Genomic DNA, 27,400 nt, shown 5'->3' with positions numbered 1-27,400 from the left:
AATGTAGAACAAACTGCCCAACCACATTTTTTGTACGACTGGTAAAATTTAACATTAACAAACTAAACGAACAAATAAAACCAATGTACATATTATAATAGGAGTTCTAAGCTTACTATATAGATGAACATACTCCTAGCTAGCTAGGTTTGTGTGTATTATATATATATATATATTGTTTATGTTGCTGCAAAAACTTTTCCTTTATACATGAACTACTTACTTATATCTTCCTCATTATGCCAGAAGTCCTACACCATATAAGAACTAACTATTTTCTGTTTATAGCCTGTTTTAAATCCTCCGCAGCCAAGGAACGAGTCGCTTTGAGCGTCAGAGTAAGCTGGCCTCCAATGGATCTAAATTTGCATTTGAATTTTTTGCAACCATGATCTCTGAAGCTGACCATATGCGTGCTGCTTCTGTTGAATTGGAACCCAACTTTGAAGAACAAACTTCATTACAGTCTGCAAAATATTTTCCACTCACATTTGCAAGTCTTGGGTGAGTAGCAACATAGCAAGTTGTTGCAGCTGCCTGAAATTTATATCATTGAACGTCATATAAGTAATCATGCTTGCATATAGTTTATCGTTATGTTTTTTTCAATATACAGAATCAACCATTGATGTCTATATAAATATTAGATTCCCTTAGGATGCAGATTTTGAGATGATGGGTATGAGAAAACTAACCTGTGGAATAGTCTTCAAGAGTTTTGAGGTCAAAAAGAATACCAGATCTGCATTTATAAAAAACAAAAATCATGAGGTATTATTTTGAACATAATATATTTTACTTTAAATTTTAAACCACACTATTCAAGCTGTTTTCTTTATTTTGTCAAACGAGGTATCTAATCACGCTAGCTAGTTTTTGTAAACTTTGATTTTGTAAATTATTTTGATCAATCAAATCCACTTAAAAAAAATTAATCAACTTAATTAATGGTTGGTGAAAAAAAAAAAAGAAGTACCAGTGACGAGGCCTTCTCGTTCTCTAGTGAGTCTAGTTCTTACAATTCCAGGATGAACACAATTGACTGTCACATTTGCCCCCGTTTTCTGCAACATTTAAAAGACAAAAAGACATCTAAATTTAATTTCTAGTATCTTAACGCAAACAAATAATTCAATCTTCTAATGAATCAGGAGCAAGCCAACAAATTTCACTTTTTCCTAAATCAATAAATAACATTTTTTTCGAAAAGCTTTTTCTTTTTTTAAAAAAAAAGGAGAGAGAAAATTTTGGACTTACTTTCAATACCCGAGCCAGCTCCTTGGTGTGCAAAACATTAGCCAGCTTCGAGAGAGCATATGCACGTGTCGCATCGTATTGACTGTCCAATAACAAGACAAATTACTCTCTTTCACAATTAAATCAAGCTAATTATGTTTACTTCTTTTCCAATAGTTTTTTTTAATTTTAATTTATTACTCGATTAAATTTGTATTCATAATGAAATGATTTTTTTAAAAAAATCGGTCGTTTAAAGCTCAAAAATGAGATATAAATCTAACCCTACTTTAAGTTTCGACTGTGCATAATTAACTACGTCTTTTTGTTAAGTCAGTTGAAGTTTACTAACAAATCATGGTTGAACACCACCTCATATATTTTAGTCTAAATCCATTCAGATTTAATTTAATACAATGACGATAGTAGATATAAATTTAACTTTCAAATAATTTGCGAATTTTTTACATAGTCAAATCTTAAATCCAGATAATAAAAAATTGCAAGAGGCCAGTAGTCCGTGTATATATAATATTATAAAAACGTCTTTCAATATACAAATATTATATTTTATTTTCAGAAATACTAGTGAATACACGAATATATATTATACTTTGAAATCCTATATTATCTTCTACCAATAATGCATTTATTTCAGTACAAAGTCCTATGAAAGTAACGCATTGTACTTTTCCCCGATTTTTCAAAACGGTTACGGAAGAGATAATAATGAATAAAGTTCACCTTTTGTCTTTAGTGATCAGTCGGAGGTACTGAATCGAGTCGCCGGAAAACCAGCCATGGATGCTTGAGGATACATTCACTATTCTTCCTTGAACGCCCGTTTCATTAGCCGTCTCGATCATCTTCTTCAGTAAAAGCTTTGTTAAAAGGAAATGGCCTGAAGTTTGGCACACATAAATTTTAAAAAATGAATGATTAATTTAATCGGTATCAAAAAACTTTTTCACATGCATGTAAACGAGAGAGAAAACAGTTGAAAATTTACCTAAGTGATTAGTAGCAAATGTCATCTCAATTCCATCCTCAGAAATGGCATGCTGGTGAGCGAATTTTCCGGCGTTGTTTCTGCAATCAAACAGATAAAACGTGACTTCTAAATAAAATTAGAAAACTAATCACTAATATACACAGCTGATCGGAACTAAAGAGGTTAATTATAGTGAATGAAGCTTTACATGAGAAGATTGAGAGGAAAATTCAGATATTCAAATTCAGCGACGAAATTCCGTACGGAACTCAGAGAGCTAAGATCGAGAGCCATAACGATGATCTCCGCCTCCGGCACTTCAGATAGGATTCGAGTTTTTGTTTCCTCTGCCGCTTTTACACTACGCGCCGGTAAAATCAGCTTAACACCACGTTTTGCCAGAACTCTCGCCGTCTCCGCTCCAATTCCTGACGTCGCACCTGCATATGTCACATGCTCAGATCAGAAATGAGGTAAAATTTCATTTAATCAATTTTTTTCAATGAAAATCCTTACCAGTGATAATAGCGGTGACCGACCGAAGATCAGGAGACTGTTCGGTGACGTTCTCGGCAGTGGATTTTGAACCGTAACCGCTAGCTCCGGCGGAACCAAGCAAGTACTTCACCGTTTCAAGCATTTTTTTGGTTAATTTTTCACGCTCTCTATGTGATACAGTGGTTTTTTACTAGTAACTACAGTAGTGCTGTACAACAAACACACTATGCTTGATTTTCCTTCCAGAAATTGCTTTCACAGAAAACAACTTTTTGCAGTACTAGTGGTCCATACACCATAACAATTGGGAAAACCGAAAACGAAAAAAAAAAGAAAGTAGTTGCTATTGACTGTTGTTGATGCGATAGCCGAAACCTCACACACTTTACAGTGATTCAGAACACAAAAAGGCGAAACTAGTACAACTCTAGGCCTGCGATTTTTCTACTCTAAAAAGAGAAGAAGCAGTATACAGAGAAACTGATAGAGAGAAAATAGTTATGGAGGTTGTGGAGGCTAATGGATTTGTGTGGAAAAAAGAGGAAGAGGAAATGGGAATTTTATAATAAGGGGATGGTAGGGATTAAGGGAATCATTTAAGACGCTAATAGAGGATTACATCTTTGTCACTGATTGAGATTAATTTTTTAATTGTATTTAGTAGGAGTACTAATTATAATAGTCATTAGAATCTTAACAAACTTTACCCCTAACCACTTTTTACAGTTTTGAAATTGATTTACACATACTTTAGACAGTTTAAGTAGTAAAAAAACAATATTAAAACGACAAATGTAAATATATAAGTCATTTATTGCTTAATTATTAAGTGCTAACTCACCATTTATATATCAAAGGTACATTATGTGTCAAATAGTATATATAAACTTTCTTTAAATAAACTATAACATTAATAATATATATTTTGGAGAAAGAATTACTGAAAACTAACTACCGTGAGATTTATTTGGCGTAGAGAACTAGTCTACTGTGGCATTTTTAATATTAATTACGAATATGAATTTATAAACATGTTTTAAAATTGTTGATGCTAGCATCTATCTGCACTTTTAGTCAAATCCCTTTTGATTAAAGTTTGTAATACCATCATTAAAGCAATGAACAATCATAAAGGATTCTGTTAATATTTTTTCAAGCCAAATAAAAATAAATAAATTGGCCAATAGCAATAGTCGGCGATTATTAAAGGAGGTGGCACAGGTGTCAAGATGAACTGTAGAGGACATTTACGAGTAATTAAATAATAAAATTACTTACTACATATAATTAATTAATAATATAATAATTTATTGATTAATCATTATAATAACTAATTATTTAATTAATCGTTATAATAATAATAATCTAATCTTATCGTCAAAGAAGAATCGCACGTGAGGGTGGAGATGAGTCAATCTACGGCCTCGAAGGGATAGTAAAGTTACTGGTCAATCATTCTCACTTTCAAACTTTATTTTTATATTTTTATTAATATATATCTTTTTTCTATCCTTCCAAAAGAAAAAGGTTTGAAAGATAATAATCATAATATTCAATTTTTGTTGGAGATATTATACTATAAAATCTGGTTCTTATGCAGACATTTAATATATATGACAATCTATGGAAATATTACTAGTTTAAAAGGTAATTATTTATATATACGTTATGTAATAATATGAATTTTATTATAATTTGGATTTTAAATATATGTATTTAGTGCATTCAGATATATTTATATACATATATCTCAGATATATATGGTTAAAATTATGTATAATTTTTTATATATATATTGTAACCATGATACATGTCAAATACATTTATCTAGTGTGATTTCCATGTATTTGAAATACAAAAAAAAATTCTCTCTCCTCTCTCTCTATGTTTGATAGCAATAAAATATGTATCAAGGTGTATTGTCTAACTTGAAATTTGATACGAAATAGTAAAATATATTATCATTTCAATTAAAGAAAAAAGATGTAAATATAATAAAAATATTTGTATAATTAGATAATTTTTTCTTGTAACTATTGTAAAAATTATAATCTTCGGTTTAAATTTTCAATTGGTAATATTTTCGTGTATAAGATATTGAAGGAGTAATTGACAATTCTAATCTCTTCTCTTTCCTTCGAAGGTAATACATATTACTAATAACAACAATTATATGGGAAAATAATTAAATTCATATTAGCAACTTGATTATTGTTATAAATTAAGGAGGTAAAGTACTTTACTACTTTATGTTAACTAGAAGAATATATAGTCATCACCTTCCAATCATGAATCTAATGAGATCCCAATATGATGAATACATAATGGTTGTAATCTAGCAAGAAAACGCTACGATCCAAATGTATAATGAGCTTTTAGTTATCATAAATCAACCTTTTATTTATTTATTAAGTAATACTTAACTAAAAAGAGAATTAAATGATTATTTAACTTCACGTTTGGCATTGTCCTTTGTGAGTTTGCAACTTAGTTGAGATAATAAAAAGATTGGTAGGACCTTTTTATATATATATATATATATATAATAAATACATTACTTATTAAAAGGAAAAGAAGCCACGAAAATGCAGCTTTTTTGTAGCACTTCTTCAATCCTCGTGCCTTGCTGCGGGGGGACCTTCTTCCTTTTCTTTTTTTTTCCGCTCGATATTTTATATTTGTATTAAATTAATTTTATATGATAAATTTTATATTAAATTAGAATATTTTTTATTATAAATAATTTAGTAATAAATTTTCTAATTAAAGATTACATAATACTTTATGATACGATTAGATTTTTAGTTGGTAGGGGAGTGTACTTTTATTTATATTTATAGCTTAGAAAAAGCAATTTGTTTATCCAGCAATAAAATACTATGCCCTTTTTGTTGTTTACACAAATCCAGGTTTTTTTTCATTCCGTAAGGATCTTTGCTACTGTTATTTTTAATTTGTATGACCACAATTTTGTTTGATTGTTCATGTCATAGTATACAACACGTCTTGTTAACTTTTTTTAGTTAAAAGAAGATAAGATGGATGAAATTCTTTCGTATTAATTAATTTTTAAAAATTGATTTTGAACCTTGAAATAGATAAATTCTTAATAAGAAACTGATTTTCTCTTTTATTAATTATGTATAATGCAAGGTTAAATAATAAACGAGGTGATGCTTATGTTGGAAGTCTCATCGGTATTGGATGGTGCGATAGTCTTTTTATATGGTATTATAAGAACATTATTTCATGAAATAATTTTTTACTTGAGTTAGACCAATTTTAAATTATTAAATAGTACTAGTATATATCATGGTATTTTAATTTTTTATTTACTCAATATTTGACCCTCATATAATATTATTCACACTCTACTTATCCGATCTAGTTATATATAATCTAGCCCAAAGTTCATTTTTTATACACTTACTTTAAGTTTGTAACTTTCTAAGTTCATAAACTTTTTTAGTTTCTTAATTAAAAAAAGATATTTAAATTAAAATATCAACTATTAAAAAGTGTTTAGGTAAAATAAGTACTTTTTTAATCGAAATAAATTACAATAAAGTCACTAGTAAAATTATACAAGAACTACTTACCCATACACATTGGATCATATAGCCTTCTAGAAAGGGTACAACATACACTTCACAATGAGTTAACCACCCACCCCACCCCCTACTCTTATTAAAGGAAAAAAAAAATACATTAAACATGAAAAGAGTGGTTAATTTTCAAAAGGGAGATTTGTATGCTTTTGAAGAAGCAAGTCATAGATACAAAGAAATCATATTATGAATTTTCTAATAAGAGCACATGGGAAAAGTTTTGACTAACAACTTAGATTCCCACATAGGGAAATGCCCTATAATGTACTAGTGTAATTAAAATGAAATTCTTGAAAATTTTCCCATTCATAGACCATTATTTGTTCAACTCTCAAAGGTGGACCAACTCATATGTATGTCTATGCATAAAAATATGTTTATTTATAAAAGATTAAGTAATTGTGGTGCAATTCCTAGCTTTGAAGATGATGCTTCTTGTTTAGTGTGTTTATAAACACCTTTTTTATCACTAAAAATTTGATATCATAAAAAAAATTTAAATTTAAATCCTGAATAAAAAATATTTATTCTTTTACCATAATCTTCATAATATAAATTTAAATTAGTCGAATACTTTCTTAAATCGTAACCTTACTCATTTATTACTCTATAAAATAAAACTAAGGAGCTACTGTATATGGAGTATATTTTATTTCTACATTAATTGTGTTTGAATTGGAACATTGGGTTTGATGAATCTATTTTAATGCCTCATTCCCCCTTTGACTTGCATTGAAAGCCATGCAATGTACTGCTTAATTGGGACAAGAAGAAAGAAAATATTGGGGAATCCAATGGGTTGAGTATTTATGCATGCTTTCTTTTAGAATGTTCCCACAATAACAAATACTCTATCTCTAGTTTATTTGTTTTCATATATTTTAAAGTTTTGATGAGTAAAGTCATTCTAAGTATTTGTGTAATGTGAAATAACAAATATATTTTAAAATTGATCAAGACATTTACAAGTTAACCCAAACACCAACTCTAAACAATTAATAGTGATGTGTTTAATGTATATTCAATAGAATAAGTAGCGATATATCATTTATAGTATGAATTTGACCAAGAAAAAAAAATATTTCAGATTTAGAATATTCCGAACAACATAGATCATATATAATATGTATATATATCTATATATATATTTCCAAATAAGTATATATGATTCAGATTTTCAAATTCATATAATTTTATAAAGATTCACTACTCAATAACAGTATTAACTAGTTATTTTTTCACATGGTACAAATAATCTTTTTACGTAGAGCAAACTTTTTTTTCTTCAAAATTTATACTAATGAATCTTTTCTAATTTTTTAAATAAAAGATAAACTTATAAATCAAGTTTTAAACCAAAAATATTAAAAGCATGTTTGGAATCCCAAATCATATTTTTAGTAAAAATTTAAAATTTTATGATCTAAATCGCAAGTTCTAAGTTGATTCCCCGTTTAAAGAGAACATGCTTCAACCTAGCTCAAGTTAAATATGCAAAGAGCCTCAAATAGTTGACTGCATGCATATATTGAGGAAAGAAACTTAGGATTAATAAAATAAATCAATATATAGGACTCCACTCCATATGCTAATGGACAATTTTCATAGTTTTTCCACTAACTTTTTATATATAAACATCCACAAAATCTGAAATTTCAAATTGAAAAAGGTGTATTTTAAAATGAAAGCAACACAAAATGGAGCCATTCAATTACTACCATACTTCAATCATTGCCACTCTTTTTATGTGGGAGCCCCAGATCTTGCATTGGACCCTTCTTTGAAATTAATTAGTTTTTTTTAATTAAAAAAAAAAACTAATTTAATTTTTGGAATCTTTCTATCTTTTTTTTTCTCCAATTATATTAATCATCCTTTGATTTGACTAATCTACTATATTGCATCCACAACCACCTTTCCATGATGATAGATTATGCCCTTTTAGTTATGCAAATTATTGAAGGATATATAAATTAATCATCCTTTTATTTTCTTATGAATTAAGCCTCTATTATACTGATATCATTTGTCTACTTTCTAGGAAATGCTAGTTTTAATTAATTATAATAATTAAACTACTATTTCTTGTAATCTAACTTCATTAAGATAAAAACAAAAGGAACAACAAGCCAAAATTACTAAACCAACTATATATTTCCTATGACAATAATGCCTTTTAATTAAATCTAACATTGGTAGTATATTATTTGTTGGCCCTCTATTATTGATAAATTTTTATTATAATCATTATAATATCTGATTAAGCACATTAAATTTTCACTTTTATGAATTACACAGTTTTAGCCCAGTTGCTTGTGAATGTTCACACATTTAACCAAAATATTAATCGTTCCATCCTCATGTGTTATGTTAAATTTTATATTTTACCTCATATTTGTTAATACTATCATTCTATAAAATCAAATATAATATTTTTTTACTCAAAAAGACCAAAACACATATTTTAATTAATTAAACGTTAAATATATTATCGAGTAAAAAATCACAAAGGATTGAAAACAACATACCAATTACTAAGTGTTATATATCCCTTAAATCTAATTTGAAAAGCAATGTCAATCAACAATTAAGTAAATCAAGCAAGCACACAAAACAAAACAAAAAGAAGGAAGAGATAATTAAAGAAATGAAAATGTAAAAAAAAAAAAAGAAAAAGCAATTTGGTTTATCTAGTCATAAAGTCACTAATTAAATAGCTTAATCTCAAAAAATCAACATAATGCTCAGAGATTACCAAACCCAACCCTCCAATTCTGTGGGTGCTAGCTGCTGATTGGGTAAAAATTAAAATAATATTTATAATATTAAGTTCATATCATTTAGTACCTAAACAAACATGTTCAGTATCTTTTAATGCTAATCTCCAAAAAATTAGGCTTTTGTAAGTGTTGGTTAAAGTGAATAATCATTATTTATATAATCAATTGCCCTACCACTAACATAAAATTATGCATGTATCTGCTGAGATCATCTCTTACGTATTGCTATCCACAATTAATTTTTAGCATAAAGATTAATTAACTTAATTAATTATTAACCTTTTTTCAATTCATTCTACTGATGTTGGAAACAAAAGGAGGAGACAACTAGCTCCATTGTCTTTGGAACAGTTCACTAATCCTTAACTAAAATTTCTTTAATTAAAGAAATGTAATATTGAGACAAATTTAAAATTTTAAATTCGTTGAATTTTAAGTTTAAAAATTTTCGATTTAATTTATAACTTATTATTTTATGTATGTTGATAAGATTCATTCATTTAATATCACCTTCTAACAATGTAACATTAGAAGTGAAGGACGGCAGAGCAACCTTACATCAAAAAAGGCAAAATAAAAAAATTTGCTAGCTACGTAATACTATTATTGTTATTATTATTATGACGTTGATAAGATCCATTATTTAACATCATCTTATAACGACAAATCAACTTTAAAAGTTGAGGATGATACTTAGACATTCAAAAACTAAAAAAAGAACTACTTCATAAAGTTGAAAATAAGTATAAATTCGAAGATTCTCATATGACAATCTTTTTAAATTTGCCTTGTGTCATCAAAATAAATGCAAAAAAAAAGAAATTTCTTAATTTTATTCGATTCTAAAAACTTATGATTGGACTTGCCATTTCATTAACATCACTGTTATGACTAGTTCTTTGTACCCAATCAAGGGATCAATGAAATCAACAATTAAAAAACATTGATTTGATTTTACCAAACCGTGATTATTATTTTTACACTATGCTCGTGGGGATATATCATGTATATAGCTGTTTGATTTATAAGAAAATTTTATTGGTTTAGTGGATTGAGCTGTCACTAAATTATTTTCTCTATAACAAGACTTTAGTGTTAGGTTGGCATCATATAATGCCATGGCCAATTTCCAATGTAAATGAAGGATTAACATTTCTCTTTTTCTTTTAAGCAAGTCGACTAAAAAAAAAAGATAAAAAAGCAAATTAATACTCTATTCGTTTCATTTTAATTATCGTATTTTTCTTTCGCTCGTTCTTTCAGAAACTATAAATAAAAAATATTTTTCACAAAATTTTCCTCAACTCTTTTGATGTAATTTTAAAGGCAAAATATATTTTTTCAAAACTAATTTTATATTAATAATTATTTTAAGATGAACAGCTTAATAATGTCGATATATAACGACAACTAATATGGAAAGGAGGAAGTAGATAAGACCATAAAAAAGCAAGTTATTCACTTTATCTTAATTTCAATCTGAGGGCCAAGCTTTAAAGCGAATTTCCTTTTTTTTTTCTTTCTTTTGAAAAATTTGAAGCTATAAATTTTGAAAATTATTTAAAATATTTCCTTTATTTTGTCACATTATTGTTTAAATTGACTACCAGAAAGTTATATGATTACTCCTTTGCTGAATTGTCTAATCTGTTTTTACTTTTTTTGTTTGGTTTTAATTATTTCACCTCTAAATTATGTAGCGGGGAAGTTTTCATGATTTTATTACTATGCTTGGGTAAAAAGCAAGTTAATCATCAAACTCGATTATGTATTTTTCTTTCCAGCTAATCTTTTTTTTTTTAAAAAAAAATTTAATTAGTTGGAGAAATGACTAATGAACTAATTTGGAAAATTTTCCTGGTAAAGAAAAACCACATGAAATTTGGTAAATGAGGAAAAACATGGATATTTCAAGAAATTGTTTTAAACAATTTCAATTTAGATAAAAAGTGAGATTTGAACTTAATGAATTCAAACTATTATAGAGTTCCAACAGATAAAATTAAAACTCCATAAAAAGATTTTGAATTTCAAATAAACATCTTCTAAAAATACATATATTTCAAATTGTATCGGATATATCTGAATTCTAAGAATTTTCGTATTTAGTCTACGTATGTGTATTTTTACCTCGTGTAGGTAAAGAAACATACTGCATGTGAAAGTTTAAAAGACAGAAGGGTCGTACAAATAAATTAAAATGTTCATTTAGTGAAGCTGAGGAATCATCTTACTTTTACTTAACATAGTAAGCTGTTTATTAGATCCATGTTGGTCTATGTTATCGGATTCTTCAAAAATGCACTATTTTTGCAAGAATCTGATCCACACATGATGGTGTTTGAAGAGTCCGAACATCATAGTTAATGGTGATATCACTTGATATGGTTGAAAACCTTATGAAATAATACAAAACATAAACTATCAGCAAAACCACTGCAGCTTATTTTAACAGAAGAGGAAAATAAAACTCAATGATGTTTCATTTGGTTATTCTACTTGCTCATTAGCAGTCATTCTTCAAATCTTCGGGCCATCCAAATTCCTCTAGAAGTGCCAGTACAACGCCATTTGACCATCCGAAACCCGTCTGCATTCAGACACAAGTATTAGTCATTTTAAAAGAAAAATGGATTTAGTGTGCTCAATATGATGTCTAGTACAGTCAGAGTCGAAGGCAGAATTTTGAGTTTATAATGAGTTCTGGATAATGTTGGGTCTGAACCGAAGCTATGGGTTTTGCCAAACCCGCAAGTAGAACTATAGCTCTGTTCCCATGTTCAGTAACACATGTCCAACTAGGATTACATCTCAAAACTTTCAGGATTATCGAGAGTAGAATCTTTTTATTGTATGATTCAAAGTACACCTAAAACCTTGTAACATAGCTATAACATAACATATTAGTGATACCAAAAACTTTTGAGTATGCAAACGTTATCTATACCACTTGGCAATTAATATTTCTTCTTGAACAGGGAGAGCTCTAGTACAACAAACTGTTAGAACTGTGTGTAAATGTCGTAAAAAAAGGGCAGTCCGGTGTACTAAGCTTACGTTATGCGCGGGGTCCAAGGAAGGGCTGGATCAAAATGGTCTATTGTAGGCAGCCTTACCCTGCATTCCGCAAGAGGCTAGAACTGTGTATAAATGTAAATGAAAAATAATTTGTTCATGAAACAAGCTATTTGCTTTTCCAAGGAGATTAATCAAAATATTTGTTAACTAATATATTTCAGGTACCAAAATTGCATCATGCACTTACTTGGGACATATATTCACCACCACCTCCATATGCTCCACATTTTGTGACATCATATTTTTCATACATAGCACCGGTTTTCTTGTAAGTGACATAGTTAGTTCTTAACCAGCGAATAGCAATGTCTTTTGCTAAGGTTCTTGCCTCTTCTAGTCCGGACTTTAAGAGACCTTCAATGATTATGTGTTGAAGGGGGGGCCAGCCATTCGGAAAATCCCTGTTGTAGACAAATATGAGATATAAAAGATTGAAAGGCACTGTAGTATCATGAATTCTTTCCTTTATTTCAGTGAGAGTTAAGATAAGCAATGTACCATTGCTGTCCAGTATTAGACAAGGTCATTGCAATCCCTGCAGGCTGAAGCAAGCCCGAGCTCATGAGACTTTGAACTACTTTCTGGGTTTTGATATTATTATCTTCAATCATAACAAGCAAAAACATCATTATATGCTCAAGTAGTAATGTCTTAAAGATAAATATCACTTAGAAAGTCTACTGATTTTGGGACCAAAACAAGACAAGGCATTGGCTTATTTCTTGAAAAACTAATAAGAACATCATGGACAGTCCAAACAAGTCCAGGGTCAAAATTTTAGCAGTTTTACGAGGGCAAATTAACTCTACTAGACGTACCCGATGAACGGTGATAAGCTTTGCATGTGTTTTAAGTTCAGTTTCTTCCTTTCTTTCTGAATGTTATAGGTATTATCTTTGTAAATGTATCATTCAGATGGTTGGAGCTCGGTTTGACATACACAGTCAAAATTCCACAGTTTAAGTCTCCGAGAATGGGAGAGTACAGAGGAAACGGCATTACAGATAGATGCAAACCTGAACAAGAATTTTCAGTCCACAGCGGAACAAAATTAGAGGCAAATGACTTTTTGTTCTGGTGCAAATCTTCCCATTTATAAATATCCTAAAATCACAATTAAACGAAAAAAAAGTTAGATTTCTTTAGTTTTTCAAAGTGAGAAGACATACGCAAAACTTGATGCAAGATATACCACCTCAGATGTCTCACTGTTGGAAAGCCAGTAATCAAGCCATTGCCCCATCTCTGCATTCCAAAAGATACAGTTTATAGCCTTCTGTCTATTTTGAGCAGCTTCTGTAAAATGTGAAGCCGTGCTACTTTCTCCAACAAGATTTGCTAGAAAGGCTATGTCAAGTTCCATCTATTAGACAAATTTAAAAGCCAGGTTATATGCAAGTTCCCATTTCTAAGGTGTAATTTTCAGAGATTCCACACATTACCTTCAGAAGGAATGCATTCAAATCAACTGGTAGAATTGATGTTGTACTAGTTGTTGTCAGATCAGATCCGTTGCTGCAATAGAAGTTAAAACCAGTCATTCTTTGAATTATCAAACTATAATGAGAATAAATGAACTATAACACTGCTTTGTAATTTCTGAAATGTGATACCTCATCCATCTTGAACTGAAATCCCATCCACTTTCAGCAGCTGATGCCAGTTCACGGTATAATTCTCTTTTTTCACATATATTTGGGAGCACGGAAGCTGTTTCACTGTCCTATATCAATTAAAAAGTAAAAATAGAACCTGTAATTTACCCTTGTACAAAGGTCATGATAAAACCAAGTCAGGAATATGAGTTGCGGAGCCTTACAATAGTTGACGATTCTGGACGGGGCTTATTCCACATAGCATAGTACCGACTCAAGCTGTGGTTTGATCCCTGAGCATCTTGAATAGTCACCTTATGTATTCCTTAAACAAACAAATAAGTGGACAATGACAAATGAGTAAAGTCTTCACCGTAGGCTTCCACAACAAAACGCAATTCAGCCAAAAGAACCATGACAAAGCCTAAAAACTATAGTAAATTCACAAGTAACGGCATCAGACTATTTAATAGGAACCGACAAAAAACAAGATAGTACCTGAATTCCAAAAATGATTCTCCTTGAGCAAAGCAGGAAGGGATCTTCTAACCAAATCTAAATCACCTGTCTGATTGAATATGTCGACAATCATCGCGGCCAGGACAGGAGGCTGACTGAACACGTGAAACATAAGATATAATAAGAATTTGCACAGCATGAAAAGAGAAAATAGATGACAACAGTAACTAACATATAGTCAGCCCTAGTAAGTTTTCTAGCCACCAACCAACACCCCACCCTCACCCCTTAAGAAAACAACAGAAATACTAGAGAGAGGACAACTTGCAGTAAAAAAAAGACCCAAATGCAAAGATCACATCCTGATTTTCCAGAAAAATAGTTAAGATATGAAAGAGATACAATTACTCCCTCTGCAAATTCTTCTTTTTTGAATAATAATGGTGTCAAAGTAGCTTGTGCGCACCTCAACTAATTCCACCAACTACTTGCTACATCCCACCAGTGTATCTACAGGTAACTCTATCCACCACAGCTTGGAAAAGTGAAAAAAAATCATCTAGCCTTTTTGCCTCTTGGGATTTATACCAAATACCTCAGGGTTGTCAAAACATTTTATTGACCACTAGGCTACACCTTTAGGTGTGTTATTAGATATTGCCACCTTCTGCAACATTTTATGTGTGCAATTCAATTAGGGTTAAATTCAGAAGTTAACTGGCTTGCACGTTCTATTGGTTCTATTGACAGAAAAAATTCACCATTCAAAATTGGTTTGAAATACCCCCCAGAATCCGAAACTTTTGCATAAAGGCAATATATACCAGTGAAAGCATCTTAAAAGCTGTAAGTTTTATGAATCAATATGTATGAATGCTTGCCTTCTGTTACTGTAGTATGCTCTTGCACCGTTAAGAACATAACCAAATTGATCTATCAGAGAAACCAGATTAGTCACAATCCCTTTTGCAGTTTCATACATTTTGCTGGCTAACAAACCCCTGCATCACAACAAATATGTTTAATGCATAAGACATTCTCATAGAAAAAGAGAACTATTGGGACACAAACTCCAGGAAGTATCACAGAATGCAACGTTGCAAGCATCATCACTTCATACAAAACACTTAAGGATGAGACTGATTGTTATTCGACAAGTTAATGTAAGTATAGAACAAAGAAAACATTACTTATAACTCAAAAAGGCATGTCTCAAGTATATACTTATATTAACTGAACGTGAAGTTGTGTTTAGAAACCTCAATACTTGAAGATCTAACAAAAGAATGGAACATTGCGGAGGATAAAGCTGTACATTCACACTAATTCTTTATTGTCCAGATTTTAACAATATGACCTCTCTAGGAAGCAACACACTTGAATCTTGTGAATAGTGTGAGCTGAACTTCTATCATTTCCCTTTTTTACATTTTCACTTCAAATTTACCAATTTAGTTCATGATAAGGATCAAAAACACCTAAAGTATCACGTTTTTGCAATTTCCCTACCCGAATCATTTGGTGTTCACTTTTCCTACCATAATTATCACACAAAGTGTATACCTGATAATTAAACAAACTCGCAAATATGTGTTTTTGACCATTAACTGTATTTAAAACAAAAAGGCAAGGAAATATACTAACCTTATTACCCAATAAGAATCCCAATAATAAACCTCCTTAAAACGCGATCCCGGTATAATAACTGGATTTTTCAATGGAAGCAAAGTATACAACTCTGGTTTTTCCAATACATGATCAGCCACTTTCCTACTTAAATTCTTCCAAAGTGAATGGACCTCCAATGCCCATGCCCTCACCTCAGAATTCTTCACCTTTGGCAAAAAGCCTTCAGGCTCAGCCACAAAGTCCACAGGCTCAACATAAACCAAATCCTCATCAGGACTACTCAAATAACTACCAATAAAACCATCCAAATCACTCTTTGATACTGAACCATTCACAATTCTTGGAAGCTTATTAAAAGCTTCAATTGTTTCTGAAAGATTCTTTCTCAGTGACATATCAACAAACAGTTTAGCATCAACCCTTTTATGGCCATAAGTTTGAAGAGCAACTTCTTGAACTTTTTCAAGAAAAATCACTAAAGGGGTTGTTGGGATTACAGGACCCTTATCAACGGATTTGCAAGTTTCGGCTTTAATCATATTCATAGACATTGTAAAAATCATAAAAATTATAGCTTTACCCATGTTGTATAACAAGTTAAAGAGTTCAATACTGATGCCATAACTAATTTATGTGAAAGAAAAAAATGTTTTTTTTTTGTAACAACAGGCCGGCAATGGGATTTTTTTGCAGGTATATCGAAGATAACGAATCAATAAAATGGGTGGCCTTTCAAGTTATTAATTGAAAAAACATTACACCAGAAAAGATTCTTGATTTTGTGTTGTTTGATCTATAGCGTAGTGTTTGTTTTAAATCAGTACTAATATTATTATTCCAAATAGGAACATGATTTAACTTTAATGCACTAATATAAATTTTTAAACCTAAAGAATAATGTAATCAGCGGTTACTAATTAAGCTATACTAAAAAAGGAGTTTTTTTATAATGATTGTCGACTCATAGTGGGAAGATGACAAAAGAAAGCATAGTTAAATAGCCTTTTAAGTTCTCAACAAAAGTTAGGCTAAAGTTAAAATTCTACCTTCTAATCATCTTTCTCCACATGTTTGAGTAGAATAATTCTTCACTATTATTTTATAATGTATCATATTATAGTATTAATATTATAACTTTTTTTTTTGAAAATAATAGCTTTATATAAACTTTCGAATGGTTCAATGCCAGCGAATATATTGTATCATATATCATATATGTACTTATAAATAGTACGATGCATGAATTTTTTCATGTTCATACGAGATCTGAGTAAAGATCGTGTGCAATTCAAGTTTATGCGAGGAAGACCACCAGCCTTGACGACATCATTAATTGAATTCATAGGTTGAATTCGTGGACAAATTATAATCACATAATAACAATTTTATCGTTATTTCAAAATTCCGTTATTTTTCACTGAAACTTTTGACTGCAAATGAATGGACTCGTGTCATGTTAGGATAAGTGTGAACTCTGTAGAGTGAAAAATATAGTGAAATAAAAAAAAATGGCTATCCAAAACGACCCTTTGTGTCCTCGAGAATGGAGTAACAGTTACAGATAGCTACAGTTAACCAAAAAACCAAGTTTATTGATCATGATAAATTAAATTAGTCTACTAAAATATAACTCATCCAATCTGTTCAAATTTAAACGGGCAAAATCAAGTTTATTGGTCGTGAAGATGGTCCAAATTTATCCGTTCAATTCCGCTGTTTCAAAAGTTGGATTGATATGTAGCTCAAATTAACTTATAAAGAACCCTGTTAAAATAGTTTTGTTTATTTGATATGTTATATCTAATCATAATAAAAATTGCTTAGCACAACTCAAATAACATTGAACGGATTAATGGCATATTCATTTTCTTAGCCATCTTAGGAGCTCCCACCTTTTTGTTTTCTTGGTGACTCGCAACTCACAATCTTCAAATTTATAATGAGGATGTTTATTATCCGAACAACTCTTGTTAACTCAAATGAACGATTTAATCAATCTAAATTCAGCTCAACCATCCATTTAATTATAGGTAATAGTTAACAATAAAAGCAGGCTTACTGGCAATGCCAGCAGTAAAAAAGAAAAGAGTCACTGAAAAGCAGGAAACAAGGCCCCTGGTTTACTGCCAAAAAAAGGTCTATAAAGACTTCAACAAAATATAACTTATATATAAAAAACTGATGAAACTGAGGCATCCTTTTATATTTATTGTATAAATAAACTCACATGGAAGTTCTAAAAGAAACTACTAGTAATTCTCAAAATTGAAAGCAATTCACAGAAAATGGAAGAAACTTCAACTTCATCCAACAATGCGAAAGCCAAAGCCAAAGCCAGAGCCAGAGCCAGAGTCGAAGTTTGTATAACAAGAAAAAAGACTTTGAAAGATAAAAGAGCTAAGTTGTACATTATTCGTCGATGTCTATACATGTTAGTATGCTGGAAGGACCGAGTTGATTAGAATGACTGTACCATACTTTGTGCAGAGTCTATCCAAAGGTTCAAGTCAGATTGAAGGAAGTGAATGCATTTTAACAGACCTATATTTACCATTTTTCTAATTAAGCTGAATTTTGTAATGTAGGAAATAGGGAGAGTGGTATCATAGTACCCTCCCACGGTACTGACCGGGGTTCGATTCCCCGGATGCGCAATTAGTTTTGTTCTATCTCTCCGATTATTGATTTCCTCGATTCGTATGCAAGAACATAGTTTCGTATCTGAGAACATATTAGTAAAAATTCATATAAGTGCATTGAGTTGGATTCGTAAGCAAGAACATAATTTCGTATCTGAGAACATATTAGTAAAAATTCATATACTCGATCTTAACTTGATTAAGGTAAGTGCATTGAGTTGGATGTACAGTTGTGTCATTGTTTCGATATGTTTGCAGCTTAATTCGTCCATTTGCCACCCATAGCCTAGCAATGACATTGGAAATATATGTTGATTGATGGTGGTTATTTTGCTCTTTCACTCTTGACTCACAAATTGTCGTAATAACACTTTTATTTCATTGATTTGTTAATATAAAATTGATGAAATAAAGTTCATCAAATCGAGAAAATGTTTTGTCCAATTTGGACAGTGTAAATAGAAGCAAGTAGGAGTAGAAAATCACTATTTGTTTTAGAACATTCTTCAGAATTTGGTTTCGAAATTTTACATCGAACATGTGGTCTCTGCATAAAAGTAGGGGTTTAGGCCATAAGTAACTAATTATAGTTCGTTCACTTCAGAAAGCAGCAGAAGTGTTTATGATTGCAATATTTTCTTGTAATCTTGGAATGTCCCGTCAAAAGGCGTCACTCTGCCCTCAGAGACAGCCCAGAGTTGATCAACACTGCCAGATATTAAATGTTCATCGTGACTGACCTGTAAATAACATCACGTAGCAGCTCCCATTAAACACCAGCAAAACCAAAAACATGCTACCATTTAGCCAAAAAAATAATTGACAGAAGTTTTATAGTACCATCAGGACGCCTCCTTGGAACAAGACAAGACCTTGTATCAAGGCTTCCACAGCGTCCAGATCCTGCATAGAACTCGATTAGATAATGCCATTGCATATGCAAGAAGCTTTGGATAAATGAAGCACTAAGTACATCCTTTGCTTTAGCTGTTGAAATTAAATGCCATCAAGAAAAAATCATGAAACCACACCAGGCCCTTCCTAAAACCCACAAACGCGCCAGTTTTTTTTCGGGCATTCTATGTTCCACTTTTTACTCCGACCAAGTATGTTATTCGGCAACAAGAAGACATGAAAATCACGGATGTATGAAGAAAAGATGGTGAATAAGAAACTAAAACAAGTAGAATTCAACTTACCAAGTGATTTGACGGCTCATCAAGAAGCAATATGTGAGGTTTCTTGAAAGTTATCTTTGCAAATGCAACTCTGCTTTTTTGGCCACCTGAGATCCCATAGATCAATCCAAAATGTGGACTATAAGTTATTATGCCACAACTCTTGACCCCAAGTGACAGAAGGCGGAACTGAATCATTGTAATCTAAACAAGAACACAAGTATATCTCTAGTACAGTAGAGTAGTTTTTGCCAAGCTAGCTCCATATATTGCTGTTTGGAGCAGCTTTCTAGCACATAGTGTTTTGTGACTTTGCATCTTCTTGATGCTTCCTAATATCATTTATTTACTTTATCAAAAAAAAAAACACAAGTAGAATGCTAACATACCAGATAAAGTGTACATGGGCTGAAGAGCAAGATTTCCGGTTATACCAAATGAACCTAGATGACCACGTAATTTTTGTTCAGGCACTCCCTGCAGGAAGCCAGAGCAAGGTCAATACATTAAAAAAGATGACTTGCAGATTCACTTTGGCAATATGAGATGTAAGGGAGCAATTAAACCTTTAAAAATGTCTTATCAGGAGTTCGGACACAAATAAATTCAGAAAAATCAACTGTTGACCCACCTTCTTTAGAGAGAACTTATTACACATACATTTTAGAATTTACAAGAAAATACATCATTGATTAGGAGAACTTACTGGAAAGCAACGCATCATGTATAAGAGGGGATTTGAGGACAGATCCAGCCCATCAACATGATGCTGACTAAATACAGCAATACGGACCTAAACAAAAAGTGAAGAGCATTTAGAATGCATTAAGATCAAGTAACTGAATAGAGCAAAATGAAACATTTGCCTGCACAAATAATTATAAGGTCAAAAGAACACCACTAGCATTTGCTCATACAGAATCATTAGTCTATAGACTTTTAGTAACTAAAAGGTGACAGGAATTGCAATGAGAGAACGTACGGCTGAAACACAAATTGACCAGAACAATATTGATATATGGTGTGAAGGACAGAACTAGTAGACATTGGAAGTGATTTTTTTTTTATAAAAAAAAACCCACAAAATCTCGTAAGTTTTTGCCAAATAAAGTTTACCTTAGCAGAGCGGAAAACAGTCCCTGAGGTTGGTTGAAGCTCCCCAGAAATAAGCTTAAGTATTGTTGACTTTCCAATACCATTAGGACCAACCACTGGAAAATACATAAGGTGAGACAAGGTCCATGATATGTAAAACAGTAAAAATGATTAAAAAACAATTATAAAAATACACATGCCAAAACCACATACTACCTAACTCACAAATAAAGAGATCTAATTTTACTTCCCAACAGAAAAACTCAACGTCAATGCAGAGAGACATATTACTGACCCATACGTACAGTTTACAAAGGTTTGCACCAGTTAAGTGAACTTGAAAATACTTGATTGGTAGACAATAAAGGTCTTACTTGCTACTCTGCTATCCAAATCTATTCCAAAATTCAAATTTTTGAACAATATTGGTCCCCCAGGATATCCAAAGGATGCGTCACTGCATTAGTTACAATAAGGTAAGAAGTTAATTAGCTGAGATTTGCTGTCTGACAAGAGATCACAAGAATGTCTTAGCCACAGACTAAGAGATGTTTAACCTGAAGCTTATAATAGGAGCGCCAGGTCTATCATCAGGAGAAGGGAACTCAAACTTGTAGCTGCATATATCATATGCAAAATAACAATGAGTTCATTTAATTATAAAAATGCAACATGACAGAAATCGGAATTTTATCGATGCAGGTTATAACAAGTTAAACATCATAAGAGAGTTAAAATACACAAACATATAGGAGCAATGTGTTAAAGGAATGAATGCGTACTCAGGATCATTGATGACTTCATCCACACGACCAATTCGTTCCAGTGCCTGTCAAATTCAAGGAAAACGATTCAGGTACTGATCATGGCATGCTAGGGAATCAAAAGTGGACCTAATTAAATTATTAAACAATTGGATCAAGATATATAGGAGCAGCAATGAATGCATACCTTAATTCTAGACTGAACAAGAGATGCACGCTTTGCATTGTACCTGAACTTGTCAATAAAGGTCTGCACAGCATTATAGCCAAAAAAATGTATCAAAGCATTAAACAGCGAGACAAGAAATCTGCAAATAAGGTCGCAAATAATCTGTTTGCAATAGTCTACCAATAAAGTGAATGTAATTAAAGTTATCATCTCAAAAAAAAAAAGGTAAATATAATTGGGAAAGACCTGCATGTGGGCCCTTGTACGTTCATTTGCCTCGAATGCTTTCTGTTGATTCTTAACTTGTTCTTCTCGTGTCCTTTCAAATGTATCATAGTCTCCTTTAAAGGTGCTCAATTTCTGATTTTGTAGATGGATGATATCTGTGACTACCTGAAGAAAGAAGCAAAGATAGGTTTATGAGATGTCAAACAAACATCAACATACTGAACCCAACTATTGTTTTAGGTCAAAGAGAAGAAAGGACGTACAGAATTCAAGAACTCTCTAGCATGAGACACAACTATAAATGTCTTCGGCCACTTCACCAGGTAACTTTCCAGCCATAAGACAGCATGCAGATCAAGATGATTCTGCAAGGAAGGAAAACATAAGTTCTATGATTTCTTCATGCAAAAGAAAACAGAAGTTCATTATTTGAATAGCTGTACATCTACATCCTCGAGAAGAAATAACACACCGTGGGTTCATCAAGCAACAATAGATCAGGTTCAATGAACAATGCCCGAGCAAGAGCGATTCTCATTCTCCATCCTCCAGAAAATGTTTTGGTTGCTCTCTTTTGCATTTCTGGAGAGAAGCTCAAACCCTGGAAGTAATAGCCACCAATGAGAACTAGACTATACATTACAAATGGTGTGAACACAAATGATCAATAGGCAAAACATCATAAGAAAAATTGAGGTGGACAAGCATCCAACTTGAAGAACGCCAAAACTACAGCAGAATAAAACCCAGCCTCTTAAATAAAGGAGTTCTAACTTTCAATTGCCAGAGATAGATTAACTTCTAGCATATTCCCCCATTCAAAACTTCCTATTTAAGATGTTAGTACACAGATCCACAGCTTAAAACGACAAGACAACATTAAATTATAAGGGAAATAATCTCAACATACAACTTAAACTCCAAGGAGAGGCCAAAACAGCAAGATAGTTCGGATAACATGAAGTTAGGACAGAAGCTTAGACAACTCAAACTCTAAGAAGAGGCAAAAACAGCAAGATTAGCTTGAGACTAGCTTCCATACTTTCAAGCCATATCCAAAACACATTCCTAAGACAAAGTAGGCGGAAGCATAATCATGGTAGAAACAGAAGGAAAGGAACAGGCATCCCAGGTACATGAATTAGTAGACTGAATCTTGCTCATACATTATAAATTAAACTCTAACGTACAGCATTTGTGTGCGATATTATAAATCAAATGCAAACTCTGTTTTAGTTAAACATAGTGTATAAAGTGAATAAACTTTATTTTTATGAAGAAAGTGGTTTCAGTAAAAAGAGCATCAAGAAGATATATAAAGTGAACAAACTTTCTCAACAGTTACAGAGAGACTGATGTCATCATAAGCTTGCAAATCGGATTACTAGTCAAAGTCAAACTAACCGATAGTATAGTTGCTGCACGTGACTCAGCCGAGTAAGCATCAATGAAATCAAGTCTTTTGTATATCTCTTCAAGCCTTTTTGCTTGCGAATTTTTGTCGATACCTCCATTCAACTTATCACTCTTTGCAGATTCGCCTTCTAAGTCGGTCACTCTCTAGAAAATCATGAAAATGCCAAGGAATGGGAATATACTTGATCCAATGAGAACAAAATACGAAGGTATATTAAAAATAAACAGTATAATATGACATAAAAGCTTAGCCATTGATCTGTTTCTAACCTGTAATTCAAGCAGACGAGCCTCTTCTTCCAGAAGTTGGGTTCTCTCCATATCAGTGTTAAGAATACATTGCAAAACTGAGGTATTATCACCAACCACTTCTTGCTCAACATGCAATATCTGGCAGTTCCTGGGAATACCATCAATAGCGTGCATAGCCATATGCCTCAGGAGAGTTGTTTTCCCTGTACCGTTTCTTCCAATAAGACCTGCATCCAAATTAGAGATTTAGGTAAGGCCGTGGATTCATAAAACATAACTACGCCGCTGGCTATAGGCTATGTTTTTTTTTTTGAGAAAGTCATCAATTTAATTAATAAATAAACAGCAAAAAATGCCAATATACACTGGCTATAGCCTATGTTGTTGTTTGACGAAATATGTTCCCCCAAGTTTCACCCCCTTTGCATTTATGCCAATTCATGCATTCCAGTCTTCTTCCCAGTGACAAAATAATGGATGTGTGCATGATGACTTACTTGTTTAAGACATTAAGGGGTCGTTTGGTAGAGTATATAAGAATAGCACTGAGTAGATTAATGGAATGTATTAGTAATACTAGGATTGATAACACGGAGATTATCTCTTATCCACTGTTTGGTTCGGTTTATTAAGGGCAACTATGTCTTTTACCATGCTTATCCATGTATTAATAGCCCTCATATTGCTAATACCATAATTTGCTATGTCTTAGTTATACAACTTATAATACTGAATAGGGTGTATAGCTAATAGATTAGTTATACACAGGCTGAAAATCCTATCAAATAAAGGATTAAATAATACCATGACTAGTACATGTATTAGAGATGTAATACATCCTACCAAATGACCCCTAAATGCTTATCAAGATAGATAGACACTCGCACCCTCTGATAAATGGCATGTTTTCCTTTTAGCCCAACCCAATATTCTTGACTTCTCCCCTTGATGGAAATTTTTTCTCCCCAACACTTCTAAATGAATGAATATAAACTGGGTCAATCTCGTATTGTATCCAATCTGATGTGAATTTTCGACTAACATCCCAACTTCTCAAATTCCAAACTACTATTTTTAACTTTCTTTTAGATAAGCTTTATCAATTTAAACAGAAATCGAATTATTTCTATATACTAACATGTTGATAGATGTCATGTACTCATGATTTGACTCTGCAAAAGTGGGTAGTTCTTATCAGCAAGGAGGGAGTAATACCATATCGATGAGATACAAACTACTTGATACTAAAAGGTCTAAGAAAATGCAAAATCAAAGTACATAGGAATGAGTTTTCATTTATTTTTCAATAAGATAATCAAGCATACCGTAGTGTCTTCCAAAAGAAAGCGTGACAGAACCATCGACAATAAGTTCACGACCACCGACAGATATATTGAAGTTCTCCATACGGATATCCTTAACAGTTGGTCCATCACCCTGACCATCATGATTCACACACACTAAAGGCATACCAGCTTTCACTTCCTCCACTTCTTTCAAGTGTTCTTGGTATTCTGCCTGCAGAATCAAGCCATACAGATTAAAAGAATGAAGGAGTAAACCAGCCACTTTCATCTTCTTCTTTTTTTTTCCCCTCTTCTTTTCATCAACATGGCAGAAAGTAGAGGGTTACCGGTTACAATTTTTAAAGCAGTAATAGGAAAGTGATTACATTTATTCTGTCTCATAACTTCACGAAGACAACCATTATCCAACAAAAGGAGTATTTTGAAATGTCACACACATACACACCCCATTAGAATGATAAATGGAAACTCAGTGAAGTGTTAACTCAAATCAGTGTAGTTCATAGACAAGAAGAGCAGTCTTCCCAACATATTTATTTAACAACCAATATTTGTGTCAAACAGGTTCATTCTGATTACGATCAAGATTATCATTTTTTCACTCACCTCTCTCAGGCGTTCCTCTTTCCTCTTCCTTCTTTCAATCTTAATCTTGTCACGTTCTGTGAGCAAAGGACCATCAACTGGTTCTGGCTTTTTATTCTTTGGAGCTTCCTCTTCATCCATTCCATCAAACATTCTCAGCGGCATTTTTAAGCTTCTCACCGTCGGTTGGGGTTTAGCCAATTCATGCTTCTCTAACTTCTCAGACAACTTGCTACAAACCTGTCATGGTTGGAAAATGCTACTGAAGATAGATTGCAGACGACTCAATGTATAAACACAACGGCATGCAACAAAGACCAACATAGAGGAGTCTAACAATCACAATAGTAAATGCTGGTATAACCATAAATTCTGGTACTAAGAAATTACTTGTATTTTTGTTCGCCATATTATACTTCAACTTTTCAGTTCACAAATTGCTCTATGATGAGAGTTATTCACCCATTTGAATTCTATGTCCCCTTAAATGGCTGTTTATTTCTCTGGTTTAACAAGTCCTCTAATCATAAATGAGCTATTACCAAATCAATTCAACTGACAACATCTAAGTCCAATACAGTGTTGGTCACTCTCTATTTCAGACCAAATTCACTTACAAATGATTTTCTTTTGAGGCCATCATAAGCTCTCTAACTAAATCACACAATCCTTGCTTCATAAATGATAAACTGAAGCTAATAATCACTTAACTTTTAAGTCCAAATTTTATTCATCAAAACCTGTCGTTGTTTACAGTAGCAAGAGACTTTTGGAATATGTTCTTCTCCTTGTTTAGACTAACTTGAAAAGACTTTTGAATTGTGTTCTTCTCCTTGTTTAGACTAGCTTGGGTCATGCCTGGAGGTTCAACTTTAAACTTCTCACTTTTCACTCTTAAAATACTAAAAAGAATGGTAGTTTTCCTATATCCAAAAAGTATTTAACTCTAAAGTTCTCATTTCCACTCATAGATAGTAGTCAAACAAATGTCTATGGCTTATTTAGACCACAAGTTTCAAAAATGTTATTTAGTTCGTAAATTATGTTCCTAGTCAACAATCCAAACTATTAACAGTATGATAAGCACATCTTTCAGAATCAATTCAATATAACAAATTTCGAGCAGAAAAATATCTTAACAGTATAATAAGCACATCTTTCAGAATCAATTCAATCTAACAAATTTCGAGCAGAAAAATATGAAACTCAGCCTAAGCAATAACGAAATTGAGCATGGAATGGAAGTATTAATACCGCACGACATTCGGAGAAGTCAGTAACACAACCGGAATCGACAAGTAGCTCTCCAAGGGCTTCAAAAGCACCTTCACCGTCGTGACCAAAATCGAAATCTTCATCGGCGACGACATTGATAATATAGTCGATAATAGGCTGATCTACATCTTGAGCTCGTCCGCCTAGGATTTCGTGTACAACGTTGCTCGCGACTTCAGTCATCTTCGTTCTCCACTTTCCGCCTTCTGCCGGTGATGGAGAAGATGAACCGGAATGAAAGGGAAAATGGGTTGTGGACCGGGTTGCGGGTACAGTGTGAGGCGGCTCTGTGAGAGAATCCTGGCGAAACCTCAAAGCAGGGCCAAGGAGAAATACCCAAATATCTCAATTAAGTATTTATTTTTGATATATTGTAGAAAAAGGACATGCATAAATTGCCTTACTTTAAACAAACCATATATTTAATAATAATAATAAAAAGAATCAATAACAATTGGAAGAATTTTGATTACAATTCAATTAAAAAACATGATTTGTTTTAATTGAACTCGAACTCGGCGAGCTAAAGACTGGTAAGTTGACAATTTACTCCTCGCTCATCTATGATGTACATAAACACTTGTCTAATAAAAAATATAGTTAAATAAATATTGATAG

General features: G+C 32.1%; 3 protein-coding genes across 4 annotated transcripts; all 3 read right to left on the bottom strand.

Moving 5' to 3' along the window:
* Positions 1 to 42: 42 nt before the first annotated feature.
* LOC101244694 (NAD(P)-binding Rossmann-fold superfamily protein) lies at positions 43 to 3,253 on the bottom strand. Its single transcript, NM_001346008.1, has 8 exons — positions 2,744 to 3,253; positions 2,436 to 2,667; positions 2,246 to 2,325; positions 1,981 to 2,137; positions 1,258 to 1,339; positions 977 to 1,064; positions 696 to 742; positions 43 to 537 (listed from the first exon to the last, which is right to left on the bottom strand). The coding sequence occupies exons 1-8, from the start codon at positions 2,865 to 2,867 to the stop codon at positions 334 to 336; spliced, it is 1,014 nt and encodes a 337-aa protein (NP_001332937.1). The 5' UTR covers positions 2,868 to 3,253; the 3' UTR covers positions 43 to 333.
* Positions 3,254 to 11,347: 8,094 nt separating this feature from the next.
* On the bottom strand, positions 11,348 to 16,850 carry LOC101244979 (probable trehalase). 2 transcript variants are annotated; one of them, XM_026032470.2, is made up of 11 exons: positions 15,890 to 16,850; positions 15,127 to 15,246; positions 14,285 to 14,400; positions 14,011 to 14,111; positions 13,805 to 13,914; positions 13,634 to 13,706; positions 13,384 to 13,554; positions 13,208 to 13,295; positions 12,690 to 12,792; positions 12,379 to 12,592; positions 11,348 to 11,703 (listed from the first exon to the last, which is right to left on the bottom strand). In XM_026032470.2, exons 1-11 carry the CDS (start codon positions 16,456 to 16,458, stop codon positions 11,620 to 11,622), a joined length of 1,749 nt encoding a protein of 582 aa, XP_025888255.1. In that variant the 5' UTR covers positions 16,459 to 16,850; the 3' UTR covers positions 11,348 to 11,619. The 2 variants fall into 2 exon arrangements, with proteins under 2 accessions (XP_025888255.1, XP_004245478.1); XM_004245430.5 differs by having other exon boundaries at positions 13,387 to 13,554; positions 15,890 to 16,844.
* Positions 16,851 to 18,982: 2,132 nt separating this feature from the next.
* Positions 18,983 to 27,271, bottom strand: ABCF4 (ABC transporter F family member 4). Its single transcript, NM_001366441.1, has 18 exons — positions 26,762 to 27,271; positions 25,529 to 25,747; positions 24,941 to 25,133; positions 23,634 to 23,842; positions 23,352 to 23,507; positions 22,420 to 22,548; positions 22,211 to 22,312; positions 21,966 to 22,112; positions 21,738 to 21,800; positions 21,569 to 21,615; positions 21,344 to 21,403; positions 21,161 to 21,243; positions 20,808 to 20,902; positions 20,398 to 20,484; positions 20,081 to 20,168; positions 19,713 to 19,798; positions 19,354 to 19,416; positions 18,983 to 19,253 (listed from the first exon to the last, which is right to left on the bottom strand). The coding sequence occupies exons 1-18, from the start codon at positions 26,963 to 26,965 to the stop codon at positions 19,134 to 19,136; spliced, it is 2,151 nt and encodes a 716-aa protein (NP_001353370.1). The 5' UTR covers positions 26,966 to 27,271; the 3' UTR covers positions 18,983 to 19,133.
* Between the last annotated feature and the right edge of the window lie 129 nt (positions 27,272 to 27,400).

The sequence above is a fragment of the Solanum lycopersicum genome, chromosome 8 (assembly GCF_036512215.1).
Source record: "Solanum lycopersicum chromosome 8, SLM_r2.1".
NCBI lineage: Eukaryota > Viridiplantae > Streptophyta > Magnoliopsida > Solanales > Solanaceae > Solanum > Solanum lycopersicum.
The sequence above is the reverse complement of the archived record's forward strand: the minus strand, read 5'-3'. Positions and strand labels throughout refer to the sequence as shown.

Bases quoted from the DNA above. Each gene is read 5' to 3' on its own strand.
- LOC101244979 (XM_026032470.2), bottom strand. From the start codon at position 16,458: ATGGGTAAAGCTATAATTTTTATGATTTTTACAATGTCTATGAATATG. The intron at 13,555-13,633 runs GTAATGTGTGGA...TTTGTCTAATAG, and splicing joins TGAATGCATTCCTTCTGAAG to ATGGAACTTGACATAGCCTT. The intron at 11,704-12,378 runs GTAAGTGCATGA...GTCTGAATGCAG, and splicing joins GTGGTGAATATATGTCCCAA to ACGGGTTTCGGATGGTCAAA.
- LOC101244694 (NM_001346008.1), bottom strand. From the start codon at position 2,867: ATGCTTGAAACGGTGAAGTACTTGCTTGGTTCCGCCGGAGCTAGCGGT. The intron at 2,326-2,435 runs GTAAAGCTTCAT...GTTTGATTGCAG, and splicing joins TTTCCTCTCAATCTTCTCAT to AAACAACGCCGGAAAATTCG. The intron at 1,065-1,257 runs GTAAGTCCAAAA...TAAATGTTGCAG, and splicing joins AGCTGGCTCGGGTATTGAAA to AAAACGGGGGCAAATGTGAC.
- ABCF4 (NM_001366441.1), bottom strand. From the start codon at position 26,965: ATGACTGAAGTCGCGAGCAACGTTGTACACGAAATCCTAGGCGGACGA. The intron at 21,616-21,737 runs GTATGCATTCAT...TGAATTTGACAG, and splicing joins TTGTTCAGTCTAGAATTAAG to GCACTGGAACGAATTGGTCG. The intron at 19,799-20,080 runs GTATGTTAGCAT...ATGGGATCTCAG, and splicing joins GCCCATGTACACTTTATCTG to GTGGCCAAAAAAGCAGAGTT.